The sequence below is a fragment of the Thamnophis elegans genome, chromosome 7, assembly GCF_009769535.1.
Source record: "Thamnophis elegans isolate rThaEle1 chromosome 7, rThaEle1.pri, whole genome shotgun sequence".
Lineage (NCBI taxonomy): Eukaryota > Metazoa > Chordata > Lepidosauria > Squamata > Colubridae > Thamnophis > Thamnophis elegans.
This window is the reverse complement of record NC_045547.1, coordinates 75,460,402-75,483,253: the sequence shown is the minus strand read 5'-3', so window position 1 is coordinate 75,483,253 and position 22,852 is coordinate 75,460,402. Positions and strand designations below refer to the sequence as shown.

Here is a 22,852-nt window from a genome sequence, read left to right as displayed (position 1 = left end):
ATGAGAACAGGCGAATCCTGCATATCTAACCAAAGATTTAAGAACCAGAATCCGGAATTGAGACCTTGTCTGAGATAGGTCTTTCAGAATCCTGGACAAATTCAACAGATCATTTTTCCCCCTGAAAAATGCCTGGAAATCCTGATTTTTATTATGATTGTAGACCAGTATATGATGGAGGGAAGGAATGCAGTAATAAAGGAAGATCTATATCTGTATAGAAATATAAAAGGAACGGGAGACATATCTATCCATCTGCCTCTGTCTGTCTGTCTGTCTGTCTATTTCTATACCTATCTATCTATCTCTATCTCTCTATCATGTCTGTCTATCTCTCTATCATGACTGTCTCTCCGTCTGTCTGTCTGTCTATCCATATCTATCTATCTATCTATCTATCTATCTATCTATCTATCTATCTATCTATCTATCTATCTATCTATCTCTATCATGTCTGTCTATCTGTCTATCCATATCTATCTATCTATCTATCATCCATCTGTCTGGATGTCTGTCTCTATCATGTCTGTCTGTCTGTCTATCCATATCTATCTATCTATCTATCTATCTATCTATCTATCTATCTATCTATCTATCTATCTATCTCTATCATGTCTATGTCTGTTTGTCTCTATCATGTCTGTCTGTCTATCCATATCTATCTATCTATCTATCTATCTATCTATCTATCTATCTATCTATCTATCTATCTATCTCTATCATGTCTGTCTGTATGTCTGTTTGTCTCTATCATGTCTGTCTGTCTGTCTGCCTACCTACCTACCTACCTACCTACTACTTACCTACCTACCTACCTACCTACCTACCTACCTATCTCTATCATATCTGTCTGCCTGTCCGTCTGTCCATCCGTCCATCCATCCATCTGTCTCTATCATGTCCATCCATCCATCCATCCATCTCTATCTCTATCATGTCTGTCTGTCTCCCCTCCCTCCCTTTTCTCTCTCTCTCCATCTATCCATCCAGATGACAGATAGATACATATGGAAACTCCTACAGTGATGCTGGAAAATGCAGCAGATCCTAGCCCAAGAAGGAAGAAAATTAAGATGAAAGAACTTTTGCCTATGGGAAAGAAGTAAAAATAATAATAATAAAAAAAAAGAAGAAAACACTGCAAAAAAGAAACTCAAAACAAAAGTTCAGGCCCAGGTTACTTTTTTCCCTGCTAGCTGTTTCGAGCAACTGCTCCAGATGAAAATGTTTGATGTAGAGTCAAAGATAAATACAGTCCTGCGGTTTTCCTTGATTCTTGTTTTAAAAGACAAAAAAGAAAAATCTTATTTCCTGGAATGTGAGTCAAAGAAAATAATGTAAATAGATGGAATCATGTTCATAGGCAGGTACATTTTTTTTCCAAATTGAAGTCTGCGTTTGAGGAATCCTCACAATGCACTCAGAGGCCCTGTTGTGAAGTCACACACTATTTCAGAAAACCCATTTACCGAGAAGTAAACAACAGCGCCCTTTTCCAAAATCATTTCAACAGGTTACTCAAATCTATTCCATCAACTTCTACAATCTATGTTTACAAGCACCAAGTTCCAAATAAACATCAGAAATGAAAAGAAGGACCGGGGGGGGGGGGGACACAATAGCAGCCTTCCAGTATTTGAGGGACTGCCACAAAGAGGAAGGGGGGGGGGGAGTCAATTTATTTTCCAAAGCACCAGAAGACAGGGCAAGAAACCATGGAAGGAAACTGATCAAGGAGAGAATCAACCTGGAATTGAAAAAAACTTCCTAACAGTGAGGACAATTAACCAGTGGAAGAGCTTGGCTTCAGAAGTTGTAGATTCTTCATCACTGGAGGTTTATTTATTTATTTATTTATTTATTTATTTATTTATTTATTTATTTATTTATTTATTTATTTATTTATTTTAATTTTATATGATCAATTATATGATCTCATAACTGTTATTAATAATATGTATTTATAACAATTTTTCCCTACTGTTAGCAATATACTTGAAGATTGCTTTTTTAACATCCCATAGATCCATCTTATCTTACAACGGTCCTACTTCTTCCCTCCCTCTTTCCTTCCCTTGTTTCTTCTCTCCTACTCCCCTTCCTTCCCTCCCTCCTTCCCCTTCCCTCCTTCTCTCCTTCCTTCCCTCCTTCCCTCCTTTCTTCTCTCCTTCTCTTCTTCCTTCCCTCCTTCCTTCCCTCCTTTCTTCTCTCCTTCTCTCCTTCCTTCCCTCCTTCCCTCCCTCCTTGCTTCCCTCCCTCCTTCCCTCCTTCCTACCCCCCTTTCTTCTTTCTTCTCTCCTTCCTTCCTTCCTTCCTTCCTTCCTCCTCTCCTTTCCCTTCTCTCTTTCCCCTTCCTCCCCTTTACCCTTCCCCTCTTCTTCCCATTCCTCCCCTCTTTCCTACTCTTACATTCCCCACTTGAGGTTTTTAAGAAGAGACTGGACAGTCACTTGTTTGCACTGGTGTAGATCTCCTCATTGGTGGGATTCAATTTCTTTTTGCTACTAGTTCTGTGGGCATTGCTTGTTGGGCATGGCGGGGGAAGGATAATGTAGAATCTCCATTCCCTCCCGACCAGCTGGGACTCGGGAGGCAGAGAATAGATGGGGGTGTGGCCAGCCAGAGGCGGTATTTAAAACAAAAAGGTAAAATATTAAGCAAAGAAGTTCGACTCACAAGCAGTCCTTGAACTTACGACTACAACGGAGTTCCAAATTTCTGTTGCTAAGCGAGATTTTTGCTAAGTGGACTTTGCCCTGATTTACGACTTTTCTCGCCACACTTGTTAAGTGTGAGTCGTTGCAGTTGTTGAGTCAGTAACCCGGTCGTTAAGTGAATCTGGCCTCCCCATTGACTTTGCTTGTTGGAAGGTCGCAAAGTGGGGATCACGTGACCCCCCCCTGGACACTGCAACCGTCATAAATGCCTTTTATTTATTTATTTTCAAACCTGCCACCTCACCATACTCTTCTATTCTTTTTAACCATTTAGGCCCCGTTTCTTGTGGTTCTTCTGAAATAAAGGCTAAATCATCTGCAAACGCCTGTAGTTTAAATTCTTCCTTTTTTATTTCCATACCTCTTATCTCATTTCTAATATTTCTATTTAGTACTTCCAATGTCTGTATAAATAACAGCAAGAACAGCAAACAGCCCCTTTGTTATGTTAAGCTTTTCCAACAAGTCTCCATTTACTATCACCTTTGCAGTTTATTTATAATATATTGTCTTAATCATTTTAATAAATCTCTCCCCAAAGTCCAGGGCTTCTAGCTGCATCAACGTACGCTGCCAGCTCACATTATCAAACACCTTCTGCGCATCAAGGAACAATGGCATAAATGCGACTCAGTTGCCAAGCGCCTGAATCTTGATCACATTGCAATGGGGATGCTGCAACGGCCATAAGTGTGAAAAATGGTCGTAAGTCGCTTTTTCCCAGTGCTGTTGTAACCTCGAATGGTCACTAAATGGACTGTTGTAAGTCAAGGGGTTGCCTGTATTTTGTGGGCATTATCCTGTTGGCCTCAAAATGGAAAGGTGCTTTTAAAAAGTATATTTGGCTTTAATTTCTTGGATTTTGTAGCTCTGGATTGAAGTAGCAGAGGGTGGAGGACTTTGCTAGGCAAGAAAGATTTCCTGTGATGTAGGGGAAAGATAAAAATATAAAGAGGGGGAGGAAGTGCAAAAGGAAATAAACACAGAGAGAGAAAGAGAGAGAGGGATTGAGGGGAAGAGAGAGAAAGAAGGAGGGATATATATATATTGTGTGTGTGTCTATATTTGTGTCTCTCTTTCCCCAGGGCCTAATTTTCTCTTCTCCAGATTATGTAATATCCCCAAATTATGTAATAGCTTGAAATATTTCTGTTTTAAGTGCAACATCAATGACCAATATTTGGAACCAACGAAGTCAAATCAAGAGAGCATAAAACATGCAAAAGGATAAACTTGTTTTCGTATATGAAAACTTTCCGCTCTCAGAAATGTTAAGAAAATGGCAAGAGAGAAGCTTCCTATAGAAATGCGTACTTTGCACAGATTTTTACAAATTTACTATAATACAATTAATTTGAAGTTGAGGATTACATATATTCTTTCCCCCAAATTCCTGTTGTTCTTTCCCAAACAAAGAGAAAGAAAAAGAAATGTTTTCAATTGCTTTAAAATGTCTGGGTATTTTATATATATTTGATGGGAATTAATTAACTCCACGGGGGATAGTATTTCGGATTCAAGAAATCAATGCCTTCCAGATGCCTTAGAAGTCTAAATTTATATCCCTCGATGTTTTTTTGCAATCAATTACCACAAAACAAACATTCAAAAATGCAAGAACTGCCCCATTAAATAAATTCCCTCCTACGCTGATGTCTTTTAAGAGCATGGAAGCTCACATTTTCAACAAATGAGACAAGATTATGGCTGGTTTTATATGTCTTCTCTTCCATTCCATTTTTAAAAGATCTTTTAAACAAAACATTGCACCAAAAACACGCAACAACTCTTAGGAAGATTTACTGGTCAAGAATGTTCTTCAATAAAATTCCTTGAGGATTAAAAGAGCATAAGAATGTAAACCCATTTTTAGAATTACTGCATTTTCTATTCCTAAATTTTCTTCTGGGGTTGCTGGTGTGAGATCACAGTTCCGCCCTGACTCACAATCAATTAATTATCTACACTCAGACTTTGTTCACCGTAATTAATTTCCTGAGTGTCTGCACTCCCATTGCTATTTATCACTCAGCTAATTCAATTAAATTCAATCTCACGTCCAAACCAACTCTGGGCACGTCATGTTATAATAAGCCTATGCATTTGTAGAATATAGAATAACAGAGTTGGAAGGAACCTTGGAGGTCTTCTAGTCCAGCCCCCTGCTTAGGCAGGAAACCCTACACCACTTCAGACAAATAGATATCCAACATCTTCTTAAAAACGTTCAGTGTTGGAGCATTCACAACTTCTGGAGGCAAGTTGTTCCATTGATTAATTGTTCTCACTGTCAGGAAATTTCTCCTTAGTTTTAAGTTGCTACTCTCCTTGATTAGTTTCCACCCATCACTTCTTGTCCTGCCCTCAGGTGCTTTGGAGAATAGTTTGACTCCCTCTTCTTTGTGGCAGCCCCTGAGATATTGGAACACTGCTATCATGTCTCCCCTAATCCTTCTTAAACTAGACATACCCAATTCCAGCAACTGTTCTTTATATTTTTCAGCCTCCAGTCCCATAATTATCTTTGTTGCTCTTCTCTGCACTTTCTAGAGTCTCCACACCTTTTTTAACATCATGACAACCAAAACTGAATGCAGTATTCCAAGTGTGGCCTTACCAAGGCATTATAAAGTGGCATTAACACTTCACGTGATCTTGATTCTCTCCCTCTGTTTATGCAGCCTTCAACCCTTAATCCATTTTTGTGAACCAACTGGCTGATGATGAATGCAGGAGACAATGAGGTCTAGTCTCTCTTCTTTCAGCACAACAACTTGTCTTTTGAAGGCAATTTCAAACATACAACCTTTGGGAGCATCTTCAGACACTTGAGGAACAAGTCCATCTAAAATAGATTTCTTGGTAGAGTTTGCACGAACAAATTCAGCTCGGTTCCTGACACAGCAGCTTCAACTAATTCAATTTTTTGGAATGTTCCAAAACTTTCTAGCAATTCCATTTTTTTCTCTCCCTCACTTCTAAGATGGAACTATTTTTATAATCCGTTTCAATTTTTCATCACTTATTTCCCACATCTATTCACATTATCAATCATCCAGCCCGTTTAATTTCTCTGTATTTATTTATAAAACCTGCACGCTCACCTATATTATGCCTGATAAACATAGCACGTGATACTCGCAGCCCTTGTTTCATAAGAGCGGAATCAATATGAACCCACAAAAACCACACAAAATATCAAGTATTCCACTCCAGCACCTCACCAATTCTGTGTTTGCTGGTTCATTTCCATCCTAGCCCCAAAGCTGGGTGGACAGCCAAGTCTTCACAGCTCTTCAGAAGGTCAAAACTGTTCTCTTTCAATACAATTTGCCCACATACACTTAAGTGATCCATTATTGGTACACTTCCCTTTAGAACAGGGGTGTCAAACTCAAGCTGGAAGCCGGAGCTGTGGCTCATGGTGCTGCCCTGGAAACCATGAAGGACCGGCCCATGGGGCTTCTGCCAGTGAAGCTGGCCACTCCCCCCTGCCAAGATCGAACACAACCTTGATGTTGCCCTCGATTAAATCGAGTTTGACACCCCTGCTTTAGGGAAGTGAGTAACAATACCGTGTTTTCCCGAGAATAATTTTATTTTGACCCCCAAAATAAGCGCCTGGCCTTATTTTCGAGGAGGTCTTATTATGTTTGAGGTCCAGGAGGCGGCGAGCATGGTCACCTCATGGCTGCTGCTGTGTTGCAATATTTTCGGGGAGGGCTTATTTTAGCGCATGCGCTCAAAAGCCCGATTGGGCTTATTATCTGGGGAGGTCTTATTTTCGGGGAAACAGGGTAGATCTTGACTTACGGTCACAATGGTGCCCAAAAGTTCTGCTGCTAAGTGAATTGAGTGCGCTTTGCCCGATTTTTCTTATCACAATTGGTAAGTGCATTACTGCAGTTGTGAAGATAGTAACACTGTTGTTAAGTGACTATGGAGATTTTCAGTCATCCAGGTGATAGTTGTCGCAAAGGGGCTTTTGCAAGAGGCAAGTGGGCTTTCTTTTCTGGAAGACATTTCACTTCTCATCCAGGAAGCTTTAGCAATAGCAATAGCAGTTAGACTTATATACCGCTTCATAGGGCTTTCAGCCCTCTCTAAGCAGTTTAGAGAGTCAGCATATCGCCCCCAACAACAATCCGGGTCCTCATTTTACCCACCTCGGAAGGATGGAAGGCTGAGTCAACCTTGAGCCAGTGAGATTAGAACCGCTGAACTGCAGATAACAGTCAGTTGAAGTGGCCTGCAGTACTGCACCCTAACCACTGTGCCACCTCGGCTTTCTCAGTTCTGACTCAAAGACGGTTGTTAAATGAATCTGGCTTCGGACTTTTCTTGTCAGAAGTTCGCAAAAGGAGATCATGTGATTCCTGGGACACTTCAACCGTCATAAACGGAGCCGAGGTGGCGCAGTGGTTAGGGTGCAGTACTGCAGGCCACTTCAGCTGACTGCTATCTGCAGTTCAGCAGTTCTAATCTCACCGGCTCAAGGTTGACTCAGCCTTCCATCCTTCCGAGGTGGGTGAATTGAGGACCCGGATTGTTGGGGGCGATATGCTGACTCTGTAAACCCCTTAGAGGGGGCTGAAAGCCCTATGAAGCGGTATATAAGTCTAACTGCTATTGCTATAAACAAGAACCAGTTGCCAAGCATATGAATTTTGATCATGTGACTTTGGCGATGCTGCAAAAGGTCGTGTGAAAAAAAGTGTCTCTTTTTTAAGTGTCCTGACTTCAGTCACTAAACAAATGGTTGTAAGTCGAGGACTACCTGAAGCATGTTTCCAATTGTCAAGCACTTCACGAAATATTTTGCACTCTTGCAGAGATATTATCCTCTTTTCAAAATTCTCACAGCCCTTGTAGGTTTTTTCATCCCTTCTTCTTTGACACAAACATTTACAAGGATACCTGTCATTTCTACATTCAGCACATCCTTGTTATCCATCAATCCCCAAAGCGCCCCTTTTCATTATTCCCTCATTTCAATCATTACTTTCATTTTTAATTCTAATAACTCTGCTGAAAGCTCCTTGCCTAGCTCTTTTCATCTACCTCCAGTTTTTTTTTTTTTAAAAAATCCCCATTAAAAAAGACTTTGTATTTTCTTTGCCTCTTTCAATATTTTTTTGCTCATGAGCCCTTTGCCAATTTTCCTAGGAAACATCTTCTTTTTCCTGTTCAAACATTGTAAGATACCTTCCGCTCATCCTCACGATTTGCAGCCATCATTTTCTTTAAGTCTATTTTTCTTTTTTCATCCACAGCCTCTTCCCCTTCATTCCACATATTTTCCATTAGGATTTGCATAATTCAACATAACTTCCTGGCGCAGTAATGCAATTTTCTTCGCTCTGATCCCTGCAATTTCGATACCCACCTTCAATGACCTCTATCCAAAAATAACCTGTCTTCTCATATCCTTTCAAACAGGACACACACTTCTTAAGGTTGTTTTGTTTTCATTCTAGATTTTTTTTCCCCGCATCTTTCCTTTCTTTCCATGCCTTCTTTTCTCTAAAGATCCACTTTTGGTGCTGCTAAAACATGGTTACATCCAGTGGTGGGATTCAAAAAGTTTTACTACCGACTCTGTGGGCATGGCTTAGTGGGCATGGTGTAGCTTGGTGAGCGTGGCAGGGGAAGGATACTGCAAAATCTCCATTCCCTCCCCACTCCAGGGGAAGGATACTGTAAAAATCTCCATTCCCTCTCCACTCCAGGGGAAGGATACTGTGAAATCACCATTCCCTCCCCTTTCCAGAGGAAGGATACTGTAAAATCTCCATTCCCTCCCCACTCCGGAGGAAGGATACTGTAAAATCTCCATTCCCTCCCCACTGCAGGGGAAGGATACTGTGAAATCACCATTCCCTCCCCATTCCAGAGGAAGGATACTGTAAAATCTCCATTCCCTCCCCACTCCGGAGGAAGGATACTGTGAAATCACCATTCTCTCCCCACTCCAGGGGAAGGATACTGTAAAATCTCCATTCCCTCCCCACTGCAGGGGAAGGATACTGTAAAATCTCCATTCCCTCCCTACTGCAGAGGAAGGATACTGTGAAATCACCATTCCCTCCCCACTCCAGGGGAAGGATACTGTAAAATCTTCATTCCCTCCCCACTCCAGAGGAAGGATACTGTGAAATCACCATTCCCTCCCCACTGCAGAGGAAGGATACTGTGAAATCACCATTCCCTCCCCACCCCACTAACCTGTTTTCCAGCTCCGTTCTCCTGTGCAGGGTAACAAAAGAAGACCCAGCCGATCAGCTGGGACTCGGGAGGCAGCCAATAGATGGAGGCAGGGGCCAGCCAGAGGTGGTATTTGCCGGTTCTCCAAGCTACTCAAAATTTCTGCTACCAGTTCATCAGAACTGGTCAGAACCGGCTGAATACCACCTCTGCTTATGTCCCACATTCAGAACTTCTCATAATCTTTACATCCTTCCCTAATTTTCTCAATCATTTAGCAAAATCCTTTGGATTTTCAGCTATTCCTGTGCTGTGTGTAGGACATGACCATGTTGAGCCTCAAGGAGGGGTCAAGACTGTCATCAGTCTTGAGTCCCTTCGCACCCATAAGAGATCTAAGCCCAGCCCACTTTGAATTGTATTGATCCTTGTCTACCGTCAATTTACCTTGATGGTTAGTAGAGCAGATTTTTGTAGAGAATTAGCATGGAGCAAACTTGTACTCATTTGTACAGGCTTGGTCCCTGATTTCTTTGTGTCTGACACCATGTGTACCTCCAATCAATTTACATCTAAACCATATCTTTGTAATAAGAATACTTTTCGCTGAAGAAATAGTCACTACACAATCATTCATTTCTGAGTCTCCAAATAGCCACGTTACTTCCAATTCCCACCCATCCATTCATCTCACTAATATTTTCCAACCTGGAGTGTAGTCGTTCAGAATATTGCACACATTTCCCCCAAACATATTGGTAGTTCTACCATTATTACCATTCACGGGAATTGTAACTGCGGCTACCACCGATCTATGAATTTCTACTTTGCAGAAGACCTCCGTTCATACTTTCTGACTTACACTTCGCCCTTTGAATTTATGTAATTAATCTTCCTCTTGCATGTCCCTGTATGCGTTCATAACCCCTACTGTAGAAGTTCAGATTGCTTTCATTCAATGTTAACTTCTCCCCTTTTTCTCTTTAGTGCATAGACATATCACCAACCAACCAACCTTCCTTCCTTCCTCCTCTATTTCCTTCCTTTCCCTTCCGTTCACTTCCCCATCCATTCATCCATCCATCCATCCATCTTCATTTATTTACTCTTCATTCAATGTTATATTCTTCCCTTTTCTCTTCATTGCGTAGACATATAACCTTCCTTCCTTCCTTTCTTCTCTTCTTCCACCTTCCCTTCTCTTATCCATCCCTCCATCCATATCCCATCCATCCTCTTCATGTATTTACTCTTCATTCAATGGTACATTATCCCATTTTCTCTTCATTGAATAGACATATAACCTTCCTCCCTTGCTTCCTTCCTTTCTTCTCTCCTTCCTCCCAACTTCCCATCCCTTATCCATCCATTCATTCATATCCACCCATCCTCTTCCTTTATTTACTCTTCATTCAATGTTACATTCTCCTATTTTCTCTAGAGCCGAGGTGGCGCAGTGGTTAAATGCAGCACTGCAGGCTACTTCAGCTGACTGCAGTTCTGCAGTTCGGCTGTTCAAATCTCACCGGCTCAGGGTTGACTCAGCCTTCCATCCTTCCGAGGTGGGTAAAATGAGGACCTGGATTGTTGTTGGGGACAATATGCTGACTCTGTAAACCACTTAGAGAGGGCTGAAAGCCCTATGAAGCGGTATATAAGTCTAACTGCTATTGCTATTGCTACCTTCATTGCATAGAGATATAACCTACCTACCTACCTTCCCTTCCCTTCCTTCCGTCCTCCCACCTTCCCTTATCCATTCATCCATCCATCCATCCATCCATCCATCCATCCATCCATCCTCTTCATTTATTTATTCTTCATTCCAACTTGTAATCTTCCATAAGCCATGGCCAATGATACTGACTTCCAGTGCCCATCATATCTTTGGTAAATCAACATTTGTACACAAGATCTTTTAGGAAGATGGAAAAAGACAAAATTGTGCATATATATCGTACAGCAGCCATACTCATTGCTGTTCGTTTCTGTTTGCAAATCAACGTGTTTGCATTCATCTACTAAACCATTCAGCCTGTGGTTGCACCCTTTACCCGGAGTCCGAATGTGTTCCTGAACTGTGACCGTGTATATTTTTCCTGTACAATCCTGCTAATACCTGAAGCCTACAGGTTTCAACAGTACAAGTAGTCCTCGATTTACGACCACAATTGATCCCAAAATTTCTCGCTAAGTGAGACGTTTGTTATGTGAATTTTGCCCCATTTTACCAACCTTTCCTTTCACAGTTGCTAAGTGAGTCACTGACGTTGTTAGCTTAGCAACAGGGTTGTTAAATGAACGTGGCTTCCCCATTGACTTTGCTTGTCAGGCTGTCATAATTATGACTCAGTTAGCAAGCATCTGAATTTTTATCCCATGACCATGGGGATGTTGCAACGGTAGTAAGGGTGAAAAAATTGTCATTAAGTCACTTTTTTTCAGTGCTGTTGTAACTTTGAACGGTCGCTAAATAATAACAGAATAACAGAGTTGGAAGGGACCTTGGAGGCCTTCTAGTCCAACCCTCTGCTCAGGTAGGAAACCCTACATCACTTCAGACAGGGTCTAGGATTGTTCTCCCATTACTCTTTGCCGCCCCTTTTTCGCCCCCAGATTCGCCCCTAACCTCTACCATTTCGCCTCTGCTGTTAGGAGGAGAGCAATCCCATCCCGTTCAGACAAATGGTTGGTTATCCAACATCTTCTTTAAAACTTCCAGTGTTGGAAGTTCGCAACCTCTGGAGGCAAGTCGTTCCACTGATTAATTGTTCTAACTATCAGGAAATGTCTCCTAAGTTCTAGGTTGCTTCTCTCCTTGATTAGTTCCCATCTATTGCTTCCTGTCCTGCCTTCACAAACTGTTGTAAGTCGAGGACTACCTGTGTAATGAGACAAACAAAGATAGTTGCAGCATCCCCTTGGCCACGTGATCAAAATTCAGGTGTTTGGCAGCCAATTCCCTATTTCGGATGGTTTCACGGAGCTGGAGAAGTATACAGGTGGACCCTTCAGCTAAAGGGGTTAAAGGTCAATAGATCTGCAGGTTGTCCTACCATGGCAAAGGATCAGATAACCCCGAAGGCAAGAAGTTTTCGTTCTGACTTTGGAAGGAGCTCTTTTGTAAATAAAACGAGGCATTACCTGAGCACTGAGCTCCGCACTGGCGACAGGACGGGCATCCGGCCAGTAAGCACTCAGCTCTATTCAGTTGCCCAAATTCCACCCCGCAAGGGATTATGGGGTCATTAAAAGAAGATGATTACCTGAGCACTGAACTCCGCACTGGCGACAGGATGGGCATCCGGCCAGTAAACACTCAGCTCCATTCAGTTGCCCAAACTCCACCCCGCAAGGGATTATGGGGTCGTTTAAAAAGATGATTACCTGAGCACTGAACTCCGCACTGGCGACAGGATGGGCATCCGGCCAGTAAACACTCAGCTCCATTCAGTTGCCCAAACTCCACCCCGCAAGGGATTATGGGGTCGTTTAAAAAGATGATTACCTGAGCACTGAACTCCGCACTGGCGACAGGACGGGCATCCGGCCAGTAAGCACTCAGCTCTATTCAGTTGCCCAAACTCCACCCCGCAAGGGATTAGGGGTCATTAAAAGAAGATGATTACCTGAGCACTGAACTCCGCACTGGCGACAGGATGGGCATCCGGCCAGTAAACACTCAGCTCCATTCAGTTGCCCATACTTCACGCCGCAAGGGATTATGGGGTCGTTAAAAGGAGATGATTACCTGAGCATTGAGTAGCTCTTCACACTTCTGCGCCTGCTTCTCAACTGCAGAGACATGCTGCTTCTCCAAGGCCTTTTCTCGTTCGTCCACCAGCACCTTCAGCAGGGCCTGGAACAAAGCAAAGAGCAGAGAATCAGCCCAGGATTGTGAATTTCCTCCCCACCTCAATTTTGTACACTTTTGTAGAACTAGAGAAGCGAGCATGAATAAAGGTAAAGGTTCCTCTTGCACATATGTGGAGGAGAGCCTTCTCGGTGGCTGCTCCGACTCTTTGGAACCAACTCCCCCCGGAAATCCGGACCATTCCCACTCTGATGGCCTTCAGGAAAGCCGTAAAAACATGGCTGTTCCGGCAGGCCTGGGGCTGTTGACCTCACTGTTGAGGTCCGGCCCCGACTAGAATGAATGTATGAGGGGTGTCTGTTGTTTTAAATTGTTTTGTCGTTATGTTTTTTTATATATATATTTCTTGTAAGCCGCCCAGAGTCCTTCGGGATTGGGCGGCATATAAAAACTCCAAATAAAAATAAATGTGCTAGTCTTTCCTGACTCTAGGGGGCGGTGCTCATCTCCATTTCAAAGCCGAAGAGCCAGCGCTGTCCGAAGACGTCTCCGTGGTCATGTGGATGGCATGACTCAACACCAAAGGCGCACGGAACGCCCTTCCCTTCCCACCAAAGGTGGTTCCTATTTTTCTACTTTCATTTGTTACATGCTTTCAAACTGCTAGGTTTGTAGAAGCTGGGACAAGTAATGGGAGCTCACTCCGTTACGCAGCGCTAGGGATTCGAACCCCCGAACTGCCGACCTTTCTGATTGTCAAGCTCAGCGTCTTAGCCACTGAGTCACCTCTGAATGAATACAATTTGCCTATTAAATGACACCCAGAGATTAAACAGAAGGCATTTTTAAGAGGGATGTTAAAATGAGTCTAGTTGAAGCCTGCAAGGGGAGTGTTTGTCCCTGGGCCTCCTTTCTATTGAAGGGATGAGTAACCGATAGGGAAAGTGAAGCGTTTTCTGTTAAAGCTTCTCATCTAGCTTTCTGGGACCACCCAAGATGAAATGGAGAGGCTTGGTTCGCAGGAGGAGAGTCAGACATATTTCACTGGCTGACAAAACTCCACATCCTCTCAGCAGAGACGGCTAGATCCCAGGGGCCGAGCAGGATCTCCACAACCACAAGTCAAGTGAAAACAGATGGAAATTATGACTCGCTTGAAAACATAGAAGCATTGCCCCCAAAACGCATCTCGCTCCAAACTCGGAGAGATCGGGAAACAGAGCTGAAAATCTAAATGAGAGCAAACCAATCAGCCCAGTTTGAAAAAAAGCCAAAAGCAGGCAAAAAAAGAAAAAAAAAGAGAACATTTTTAACCGTGAGTGGCGCAGAGGTCTACCCTACACTGGGAAAAGGGGGAACGAAACACGAAATCCATTTCCTTTGACTGAGTGATGGCTTAACCATATTTTTTTTTGTACCTTCCATGGCAGCAGCGTTGAATCTTGTTACCAACAATCTGTGTGATTCCCTTTCGCTCTTTCCTAAAAGCTGTTGACGGATACACACACAAAAGCCAATGTTTAAATACATCGGAGAAGTAAAGTGTTTGAACTTGCAATTAGGCTACCACAATTTTGATTTGCTTGGGCCACACGAGCAGAGCATTCAAAAAACAACTTGTCGTTCATTTTTAATGGTACACGTTGCTGTTTAAACGGCAACATTAAAACACACAAAATGCTTGGAACAGGTTTTTTTCCCCCCTTTCCTCTTAAGCCATCGTGTCTTCAAATATCATTACATAATTGTAATATATAGGGATGCGATGGCTCAGTGGCTAAGATGCTGAGCTTGTCGATCAGAAAGGTCGGCACTTCGGCGGTTTGAATCCCTAGCGCCGCGTAACAGAGTGAGCTCCCGTTACTTGTCCCAGCTTCTGCCAACCTAGCCGTTCGGAAGCATGTAAAAATGCAAGTAGAAAAATAGGAACCACCTTTGGTGGGAAGGTAACAGCGTTCCGTGCACCTTCGGTGTTGAGTCATGCCAGCCACATGACCATGGAGACGTCTTCGGACAGCACTGGCTCTTCAGCACTTTGAAATGGAGATGAGCACTGCCCCCTAGAGTCAGAAACGACTAGCACATACGTGCAAGGGGAACCTTTACCTTTACCTTAATTGTAATACATACATACATACATACATACATACATACTGTTGAAAGAAGTGCTTGACAAAAAAAACACTTTCCCCCAAATACTTCATTCTATATTATACAGAATAAACTAAAAAGTTACCAAATGTAATTTAAGGAGTAAAAATTAAAATAATTAACAAATGTCAACATTCTTAAGAAAGATGTTGTTAGTCTAAAATGAGGGCGAAGCATATGATCATTACAAAACAAGCACACATCGTTTAAAAAAATAGAATAATTGGAAGTTGGAAACTATTGTGGCATTTCACAACCAAGTCAATTCTTCCATTTCATTTTTTTTTATATGCATTATTATTTATTAAAAATACACGAATCCCATTTTCAAATTAGACATTTCCAAGGCTTTTGCCAATTTTGAAATGAAAGCCAATTTAAAAAAATAAAAATACTCAGGATAGGATAAGCCAAAAAAACCTTACAAGAACACAAATACCCTACAATCAAAACACAACAGCAATTTTAACAAATTAGGACCAGGCATTTCTTTCCAATAAACACCAACTTCACAGTTATGAATTCCGTGCAATGTCTCCTAACATTGCTATGTATGGGCAATCCCAATGTGAAACCAAATCAAGAAGAATATTTCATTACTATTATGTCTTTCTATTGCGGTGAGGCTCTGAGTGGTAGCCACTGAAGGAAGAACATCATAAGCTAGATCATGGAACAGAACCAGGCCCATTCCTTGGCCAACAGCCATGGATTTGGGCCAATGTCAACACTACCTTTCCTTACACCATGGGAAACAAATAAATCTAATTATAAAAATAAATCTCTTTTATATTCTCACTAGCTGATAACCCGGCACTGCCCGGGTATTTATTCATCCCAACCCTCTTTCCATGAACGTAGCCACAATTTCTAATGTTGGATTTTCCCCTGTACCAAAGGGAGCTCCCTTATGGAGTACTGCGAAAGCCGTTACCATGGCAACTCCACAGCGCTGTACAGTAGAAGCCATTTTAGGGCAGTATGGTAGAAGCCTTTTTAAGGCACAACAGGCTGTATCTTAACAGAACCCACACACCGAGGGGTGTTACGGGTGTCTTACCCCCACAGTATTTTTCTTCAGAGAGTAAGTCATCTGTGTACCAAGTTTGGTTGAAATTGCTCGATGCATTCCAGAGTTATGCTGGAACACACACACACAAACACATGTGTGTGTATGTATGCATGTATGTGTATATATGCATATGTATATGTGTGTGTGTGTGTGTGTGTGTGTGTGTATACATATAGCTCTAATTATATATAGAATGCAATATACATAGGACAAACGAATAGGAGAAAAAATGCACGCATCACAGAACACAAGAATGCAGTAAGAAAAAAAAGAAAAAACTTCCTCCCTTTTCCAGCACCTTAAAGCTACAGGACATGATTTTGAAAGAACCAGGTTAATCTCCAAAACTGAACACTTCAACAAGAGAATAATTACGGAAGCTATCGAAATAGAGAAACACCCCCACAACATGAATAAACGTGGCGATACCTCCCGCCTACCAGACATCTGGAAACCAGCCCTAATCAACAAATGAGCCCCACCCGCCACCCAGGCTGTTACAACACGAAACAACAATAGACACACAGCCAGCACCTATCTACCAATCATGATACAACCATACAACCAATCATTCCACTTACTGAAACAAAGCCAGCACTCCACACACATCCCACCAAGATTTATAGAAAGACGGCAGCTCTGATCACACTTTAAGCCCAAAACCCAGCCTGAAGATGGCGAGTGAGACCTCGCTCCCCCACAATTGCCAACAGGATTTGTTGGCAATGTTTCGCTTCTCATACAAAAAGCTTCTTCAGTGTTGACTGAATGGTGGAGAATCCTTCCATTCTCCATCATTCAGCCAGAACTGAAGAAGTTTCTTGGCTGAGAAGCAAAACGTTTTCAAAGTAAAACCAAGAAAGTCCAGTTGCCTTTTGCAAAAGCACCTTTGGGGCAACAGTGACTTGGATGGCTAAGAATCTCCACAAACAGGAAGCCTTTGGAAAATCTTTCCAGTTTCTTTAGATGTCAGAGTTTGTTGCATAAATTCAAATCCAGAAAGCACACACAGATAACTGCTAGATTCATTAACTTCTTTATATACATAAGAATAGAGGAATGAATGTACAGTACCAACAGGTGGTTCTTCCAAGTAAACAGAAGACAGGAGAATTGCAGCCAAACACCAGCAATTAGCTTCATTTCAGCAGGCAAGGCCAGACAGACTGCAAGTTTACTTCTCAGAGCAGCAGGCTGCTTAAGTTTCTGTTTCAATTCTCTGCACAGACTCAGATCTGTTTTAAGCTCCCATTGGCTGACTTAGTTGCTATGCCTATTCATTGGCTGACCTTGTTCCCATGAATATTTTAACAGTCCTTGACTTACAGCAGTTCATTTTGTCATCATTTGAAGCTACTGAAAAAAATGACTTATGACCGTTTCCCACACTGATGGCCACTGTGATATCACATGATCAAAATTCAGATGCTTCTCAACACTGATTGTTATATCATTTGCCCTACTCTGGGGTCATGTTCTTACAAGCAAAGCTCATGGGAAAGCAGGATTCCCTGAACAACCATGTTGCTAACTTAAAAACTGCAGTGATTCACTTGTCAACTGTGTGGCAAAAAAGGTCTTGCATTGTGGCAAAATCCACTTAACAACTGTCTCTCTCAACAAGAGACATTTTGAGCTCAACTCTGGTCCTAAGTCAAGCGCTACCCGTAGTCCTGACAGAGGAGCACTGCACTAAGCAGGGGGATGTCAACTGAATTAAATGAATTAAAACCCAACTGAAAAGAGGTTTTGGGGTGTACATAAACTAGGGTGTACACACTAGAACAGGGGTCGGCAAACTTAAACACTCAAAGAGCCATTTGGACCCGTTTCCCACAGAAAAGAAAACACCGGGAGCCACAAAGGTCCTAACCAGAAGCCCCCCATTCAATTCTGGAGCTGACCGGAAGTTCAGTTCCCCCACCATAGAGTCTCCTCCTAGCGCGGGGTCCTTTTTCCTCTACCTGTCATAACCGAAAGCCCTATCAATTGTGGAGACGACCAGATAACCCGCCCCTTGCCATAGAGTCTCCTCCTGGTATATTGTGCTTCTCTCCCCCCCCCCCCCCCGGAAGCTCCTCTCAAAATTGTGACGCCAACCGGTGATGGAGCCGCAGCAGAGGGAGGAAAGAGCCACATGCGGCTCCAGAGCCGCAGTTTGCTGACCCCTGCACTAGAATGGTGAGTAAATGTGAATGTCCTTGTCACATCTACATCTAAATATGCATACTGGTATCAGCCAAGCACCCCCTGCCTTCCCATTGCCACTGTATGCCCCCCCAATCATTTGTCCCCAAGCTATGTAGCTCTCAGAATGAAACTATCCATGCTTACTCACCATCCCTAGGTCAGATCTTAAGGGTGGTCTCAGCCCTCAGGCTGCCATCCAGGGGGAACCTGTCCATCATCATGTCCGCTCGGCCATGCTTATACGCCACTAACGTTGCCATGTTGATGTTGCCTCTCTGATGTCGATTGAGCCTTTAGCTACATGTGGCTCTTCTACTCGGGTGCAACTGCCTACTCTGATGTAACTCTTTTGCTGGGATACGGCTAACCAGGAAAGAGGCTATGATGACATGGAGTGGGGGTGTGGCTGAGGGTGTGGCTCATGGTGATTGGTGACAGTGGGTGAGTGTCATCTGGGTGGAGTTGTGGGTGGAGCTGGATGGGGTAATGATATATATATATATAGGGTGATGGTGTTAACTTGGTTAGAACTGACTTGGATTTGCTTACCTTTGTATCATTGTCATTTAGTGCTGGTTATCACGTAGTTTCTTATATAGAGATAAAAGTTTTTCACCAAACAAACTGAATCTCTGTTTGTATGCAACGTGAACGACGGAACGTGACAGAAGGATCTCAAGCTGCCACTTAGCTTCCTCAGGGTAGACTTGTTACAGAAATCTATCTATATCTATATTATATTATGTTATTATTAAGGCTGTATGTGTGTGTGTGTGTGTGTGTGTGTGTGTGTGTGTGTGTTGTATTTGTGCTGATAAATAAATAAAGGGAGACTAGTATAGATCTATTTCAAGCTATTTAGCTCTCATCAGCTAGCCATACCCTTACTGGGAGCTAAATAGCTTGAAATAGATCTATACTAGTCTCCCTTTATTTATTTATCAGCACAAATACAACACAAATGTACAAAGGCAACAGTAAAAATATTGGGTTTCTGTCTGGATTGTCTCTTGTGACGAGCTGATAGACAGAGAATGGAAGCAGTGGGCATACCAGGGGTTGTAACACTTAATACATACATACATACATACATACATACATACATACATACATACATACATACATACAGTATATATATGTATGTATGTATGTATGCATGCATGCATGCATGCATGCATGCATATATGTTTGTTCCAGCATAACTCTAGAGCGCCTCAAGCAATGTCAACCAACCTGGTACACAGATGACTTACCCTCTGGAAACAAATACTGGTGTGTGTGTGTGTGTGTGTGTATGTGTGTGTGTGTGTGTGTGTGTAAGATAACCCTGATGTGTGTATGTGTGTTCCAGCACAACTTTGGAACTCCTGGGCCATTAAAGAGAGCGATTGCAGCATCCTAGAGCGGCAAGTGTTTGCGATGTCATGGGAGGGGGAAGGGAGAGTCTGGGCCATTAAGGAGAGAGAGTGCAGCATCCTAGAGCGGCATATTTTTGTGATGTCAGTTCCTTCGCAGCATCCTCTGGAAAGCCAGCTGTGACGTTCACCCTCCAGTGGACCAACGGGGAAGTGCGTGATGGATTTGGGGGGAAGTGCCAGGATTGTAGACAGGGTGGGAAAGTGGAGTGCATGGGAGTGGGAAGGGAGAGGGCAGGGATGATGGACGTGGGAGTAGGGGGAAGAAAGACCCCTCTCAATGACTCCCTGTCAGACAAACACTTCACTGGGTTATCAGCTAGTATAAAACAGTTCCTTGCCAACAGAGCCTGTGAGTTTCTTCCAGGAGATAAGGTAGCCCAAAGCAATAACTTAGGAGTCCTTGGTGCTCTGGGAGCTTCATTGTATTCTTGCAGATGTTTCATTACCCAACTAGGTAATTTCATCAGTATTGGTCATGATGCATGATGGCGGCACTGATGAGGTTACCCAGTTGGGGAATAAAACATCTGCAAGAAAACACTCAAGTTTAGAAATCACCAAGGACCCTTTTCATTTCAACCATAAGCTACAGATATTCTCCTTTATTGGTACTGCAAATGACTTAATATTTCCCTAGTAAAGTACAGGACAATTTATACACTCGGTTTTCTTCTAGAGAGAACATTTTGGCCAGGCGAGTTGACTCTGCGAGCCACTCCATATTCCCTATATTTGGATCCATAAACACATGTCTTTTCAATCACCAACTTTTTTTAAAGGAAGGCGTTATTTCAAATGATTAATAAAAAAAATACTTCTTTGACATAAGGTCTTTATATAACCCCAAATTAACAAGTGATGGAGGCCAAGAGGCAAATGAAATCCAACCACAGAGAAATGCAGCTTAATATTTATCTCATTTTGTTATTTTACATAATCCAATGGGAAAATGCGCTCTTCCCTCCATCCATCACGTCCTTTTACCATAACTCTCTTTCTCACCGAGGAAAGACCAAACTTTTCCTTGTTCCTTTCCAAAGGAACTGACTGAGATGTTCCTTATCAGCCAACAACCTCCAGATTCTGCTGGATCTGGACTGCCGACCAGAATCTAAACATTTCCGGCCCTGTTTTCCTCCCTGACTTCTCTTTCCATGGGTTCCGTGTTTTCTCTTCTGTCTCTATGGAAAACATTTATTTGATGTTCAGCTGCTGAGGCAATTCAAGCACATTGTTGCCTTGTCTCACCACAGATATACCCTGAAGATCAATGCAAGCCTTTGCGTGTAGCCAGACTCAGCTGCATGTGTGCGGGCAAGCATGTAAAAATCCTGCTCCAGCAGTGTTCCTCAGGCAACACCGCCATTCTGAAGAAGGCTCAGTAAATAAACCCTACAACCAGAATTTCGCCAGAAAAGCCAAGAGCGCAATGAATAGATTCAGCCAACAGCCCTCACACTGCTTTTTCGACAAAGGTATGAAATCTGAAAGAGTATCCTCAAATGTCTGCCCAAATTCAGAAATAGCTGGATACCTGTGCTTCGCAACGAAACTATGTGATCGGGCTATATAGGAGAAATGCAGCCTATAGTTTCTCAGTTCGAACCTTTAAACATCTGAGACAATGCTGCCAAAATATGCAAGAAAACAGTCATGTTTAAAAATACCATTTTTTTTTCTTGTCAAGTTTCCAAGATCCAAGTGGCTGCGGAGGTCATCAGGAGAGGGAGTGACATCACAGTTCTCATTCCATTAACATGAGGATGCCATGACATATTTCTCTAGAGACCTATGGATCTAAGGCTAAACCACATCTCTCATCATTACATCCATCCCCCCCTCCCCCAATAGATTGGACCATCCATTTGAAGTCACCAGGATAGACTGGACTACTGCAACGTGCTCTACATGGGGCAGCCCTTGAAGAGTATTCGGCGACTTCAGCTTGTCCAGAATGCAGCCGCGCGAGCGATTGTGGGTGCACCTCGGTTCACCCACATAACACCTATCCTCCGCGAGCTGCACTGGCTGCCTATTGGTCTCCGGATACGCTTCAAGGCGCTAGTCGTCACTTATAAAGCCCTTCATGGTATTGGACCTGGGTACTTGAGAGACCGCCTGCTGCCAATTACCTCCAATAGACCAATTAGATCCCACAGACTAGGCCTCCTCCGAATTCCATCCGCCGGCCAGTGTCGACTGGCGACTACCCGGAGGAGAGCCTTTTCTGTGGCTGCTCCGACCCTCTGGAACGAACTCCCCGTGGAGATTCGCACCCTCACCACCCTCCAGGCCTTCCGCATAGCCTTTAAAACCTGGCTGTCCCGACAGGCCTGGGGCTAAAGAACCATTGCCCCTATCTCGAATGGTATGATTGTTGCGCTTTTAAATTATGTATTGTTTTGTGTTGTTGTCAAATTGTCTGTATCCCCCTTCCCTTGTTTGAGTTGTGAGCTGCCCTGAGTCCCCTTCAGGGAAAAGGGCGGCATACAAATGAAATAAACAAACAAACAAAACAAACAAACAAACAAACAAACTTCTGTCATCTTGAAAGGCCAAAATGTTCCCGGTTTTTCCAAAGTGTAACCCCGTGGCTCAAAAAAGGTGTCCACTCTTTATCTTAGAAGGTAGAAAACACCCTTAACACCCAACATTTCGAGACCCGCGACGGTAAGTATTTTCCACTCCTCTCCGAGAACTGTGGCCTTAGAATGGTAGAAGTGGAAAGCGCCTGATCTGCCTGTAATTTCTGCAGAAAAGCACATATCCCTTTGGGGAAGAGTTATAAGAGCTCTGACTTTGGCTTAGTCCCTGGGTTTAATGAATGTTATTAAAACATTCTAAGAATGCTCGCTCCACTGCCGTCAGTGTTATTCCCTTCCATCTTAAATCACTCCTTCAGTTTTGGACGTTCCAAGATATAGAAGCCATAAAAGTCTTCCTTGTTTGGTCAGCCTGACATTTTCTAAGGTGAAACCAGCTTCTCTGGAGCTTTGTTTTCAAACTCTGGCTGTACCTCGTGCCCGGATACCAACTCAGGCTGATGAAGACATTGTTTCATATTTGCTGAGAAAGAAATACCACCTTTCATTTTGTCCCGGGAAAATGGTCTCATTGTTTTTCTCCTACAGCAGGAGTTGGGCTGCTACAGGTTCGCCCCGGTTTGGGAGAACCTGTAGCTTAACATTATGGCCAGTTTGGAGAATCTCCAAATCTCACCCCTATAAATTAAGCTTGCTTTTTCTTCCTTGCTTGCTTTTTCTTCCTTGTAAATTGATTAATTTAC

General features: G+C 42.8%; 1 protein-coding gene across 1 annotated transcript in view; it reads right to left on the bottom strand.

The window, feature by feature from the left end:
• Positions 1-22,852, bottom strand: part of CCDC91 (coiled-coil domain containing 91) — a 116,676-nt gene that overhangs the window by 58,343 nt on the left and 35,481 nt on the right. Inside the window, 1 exon segment of the mRNA XM_032221545.1 lies at positions 12,673-12,780. Coding sequence (XP_032077436.1) covers positions 12,673-12,780 — 108 coding nt within the window.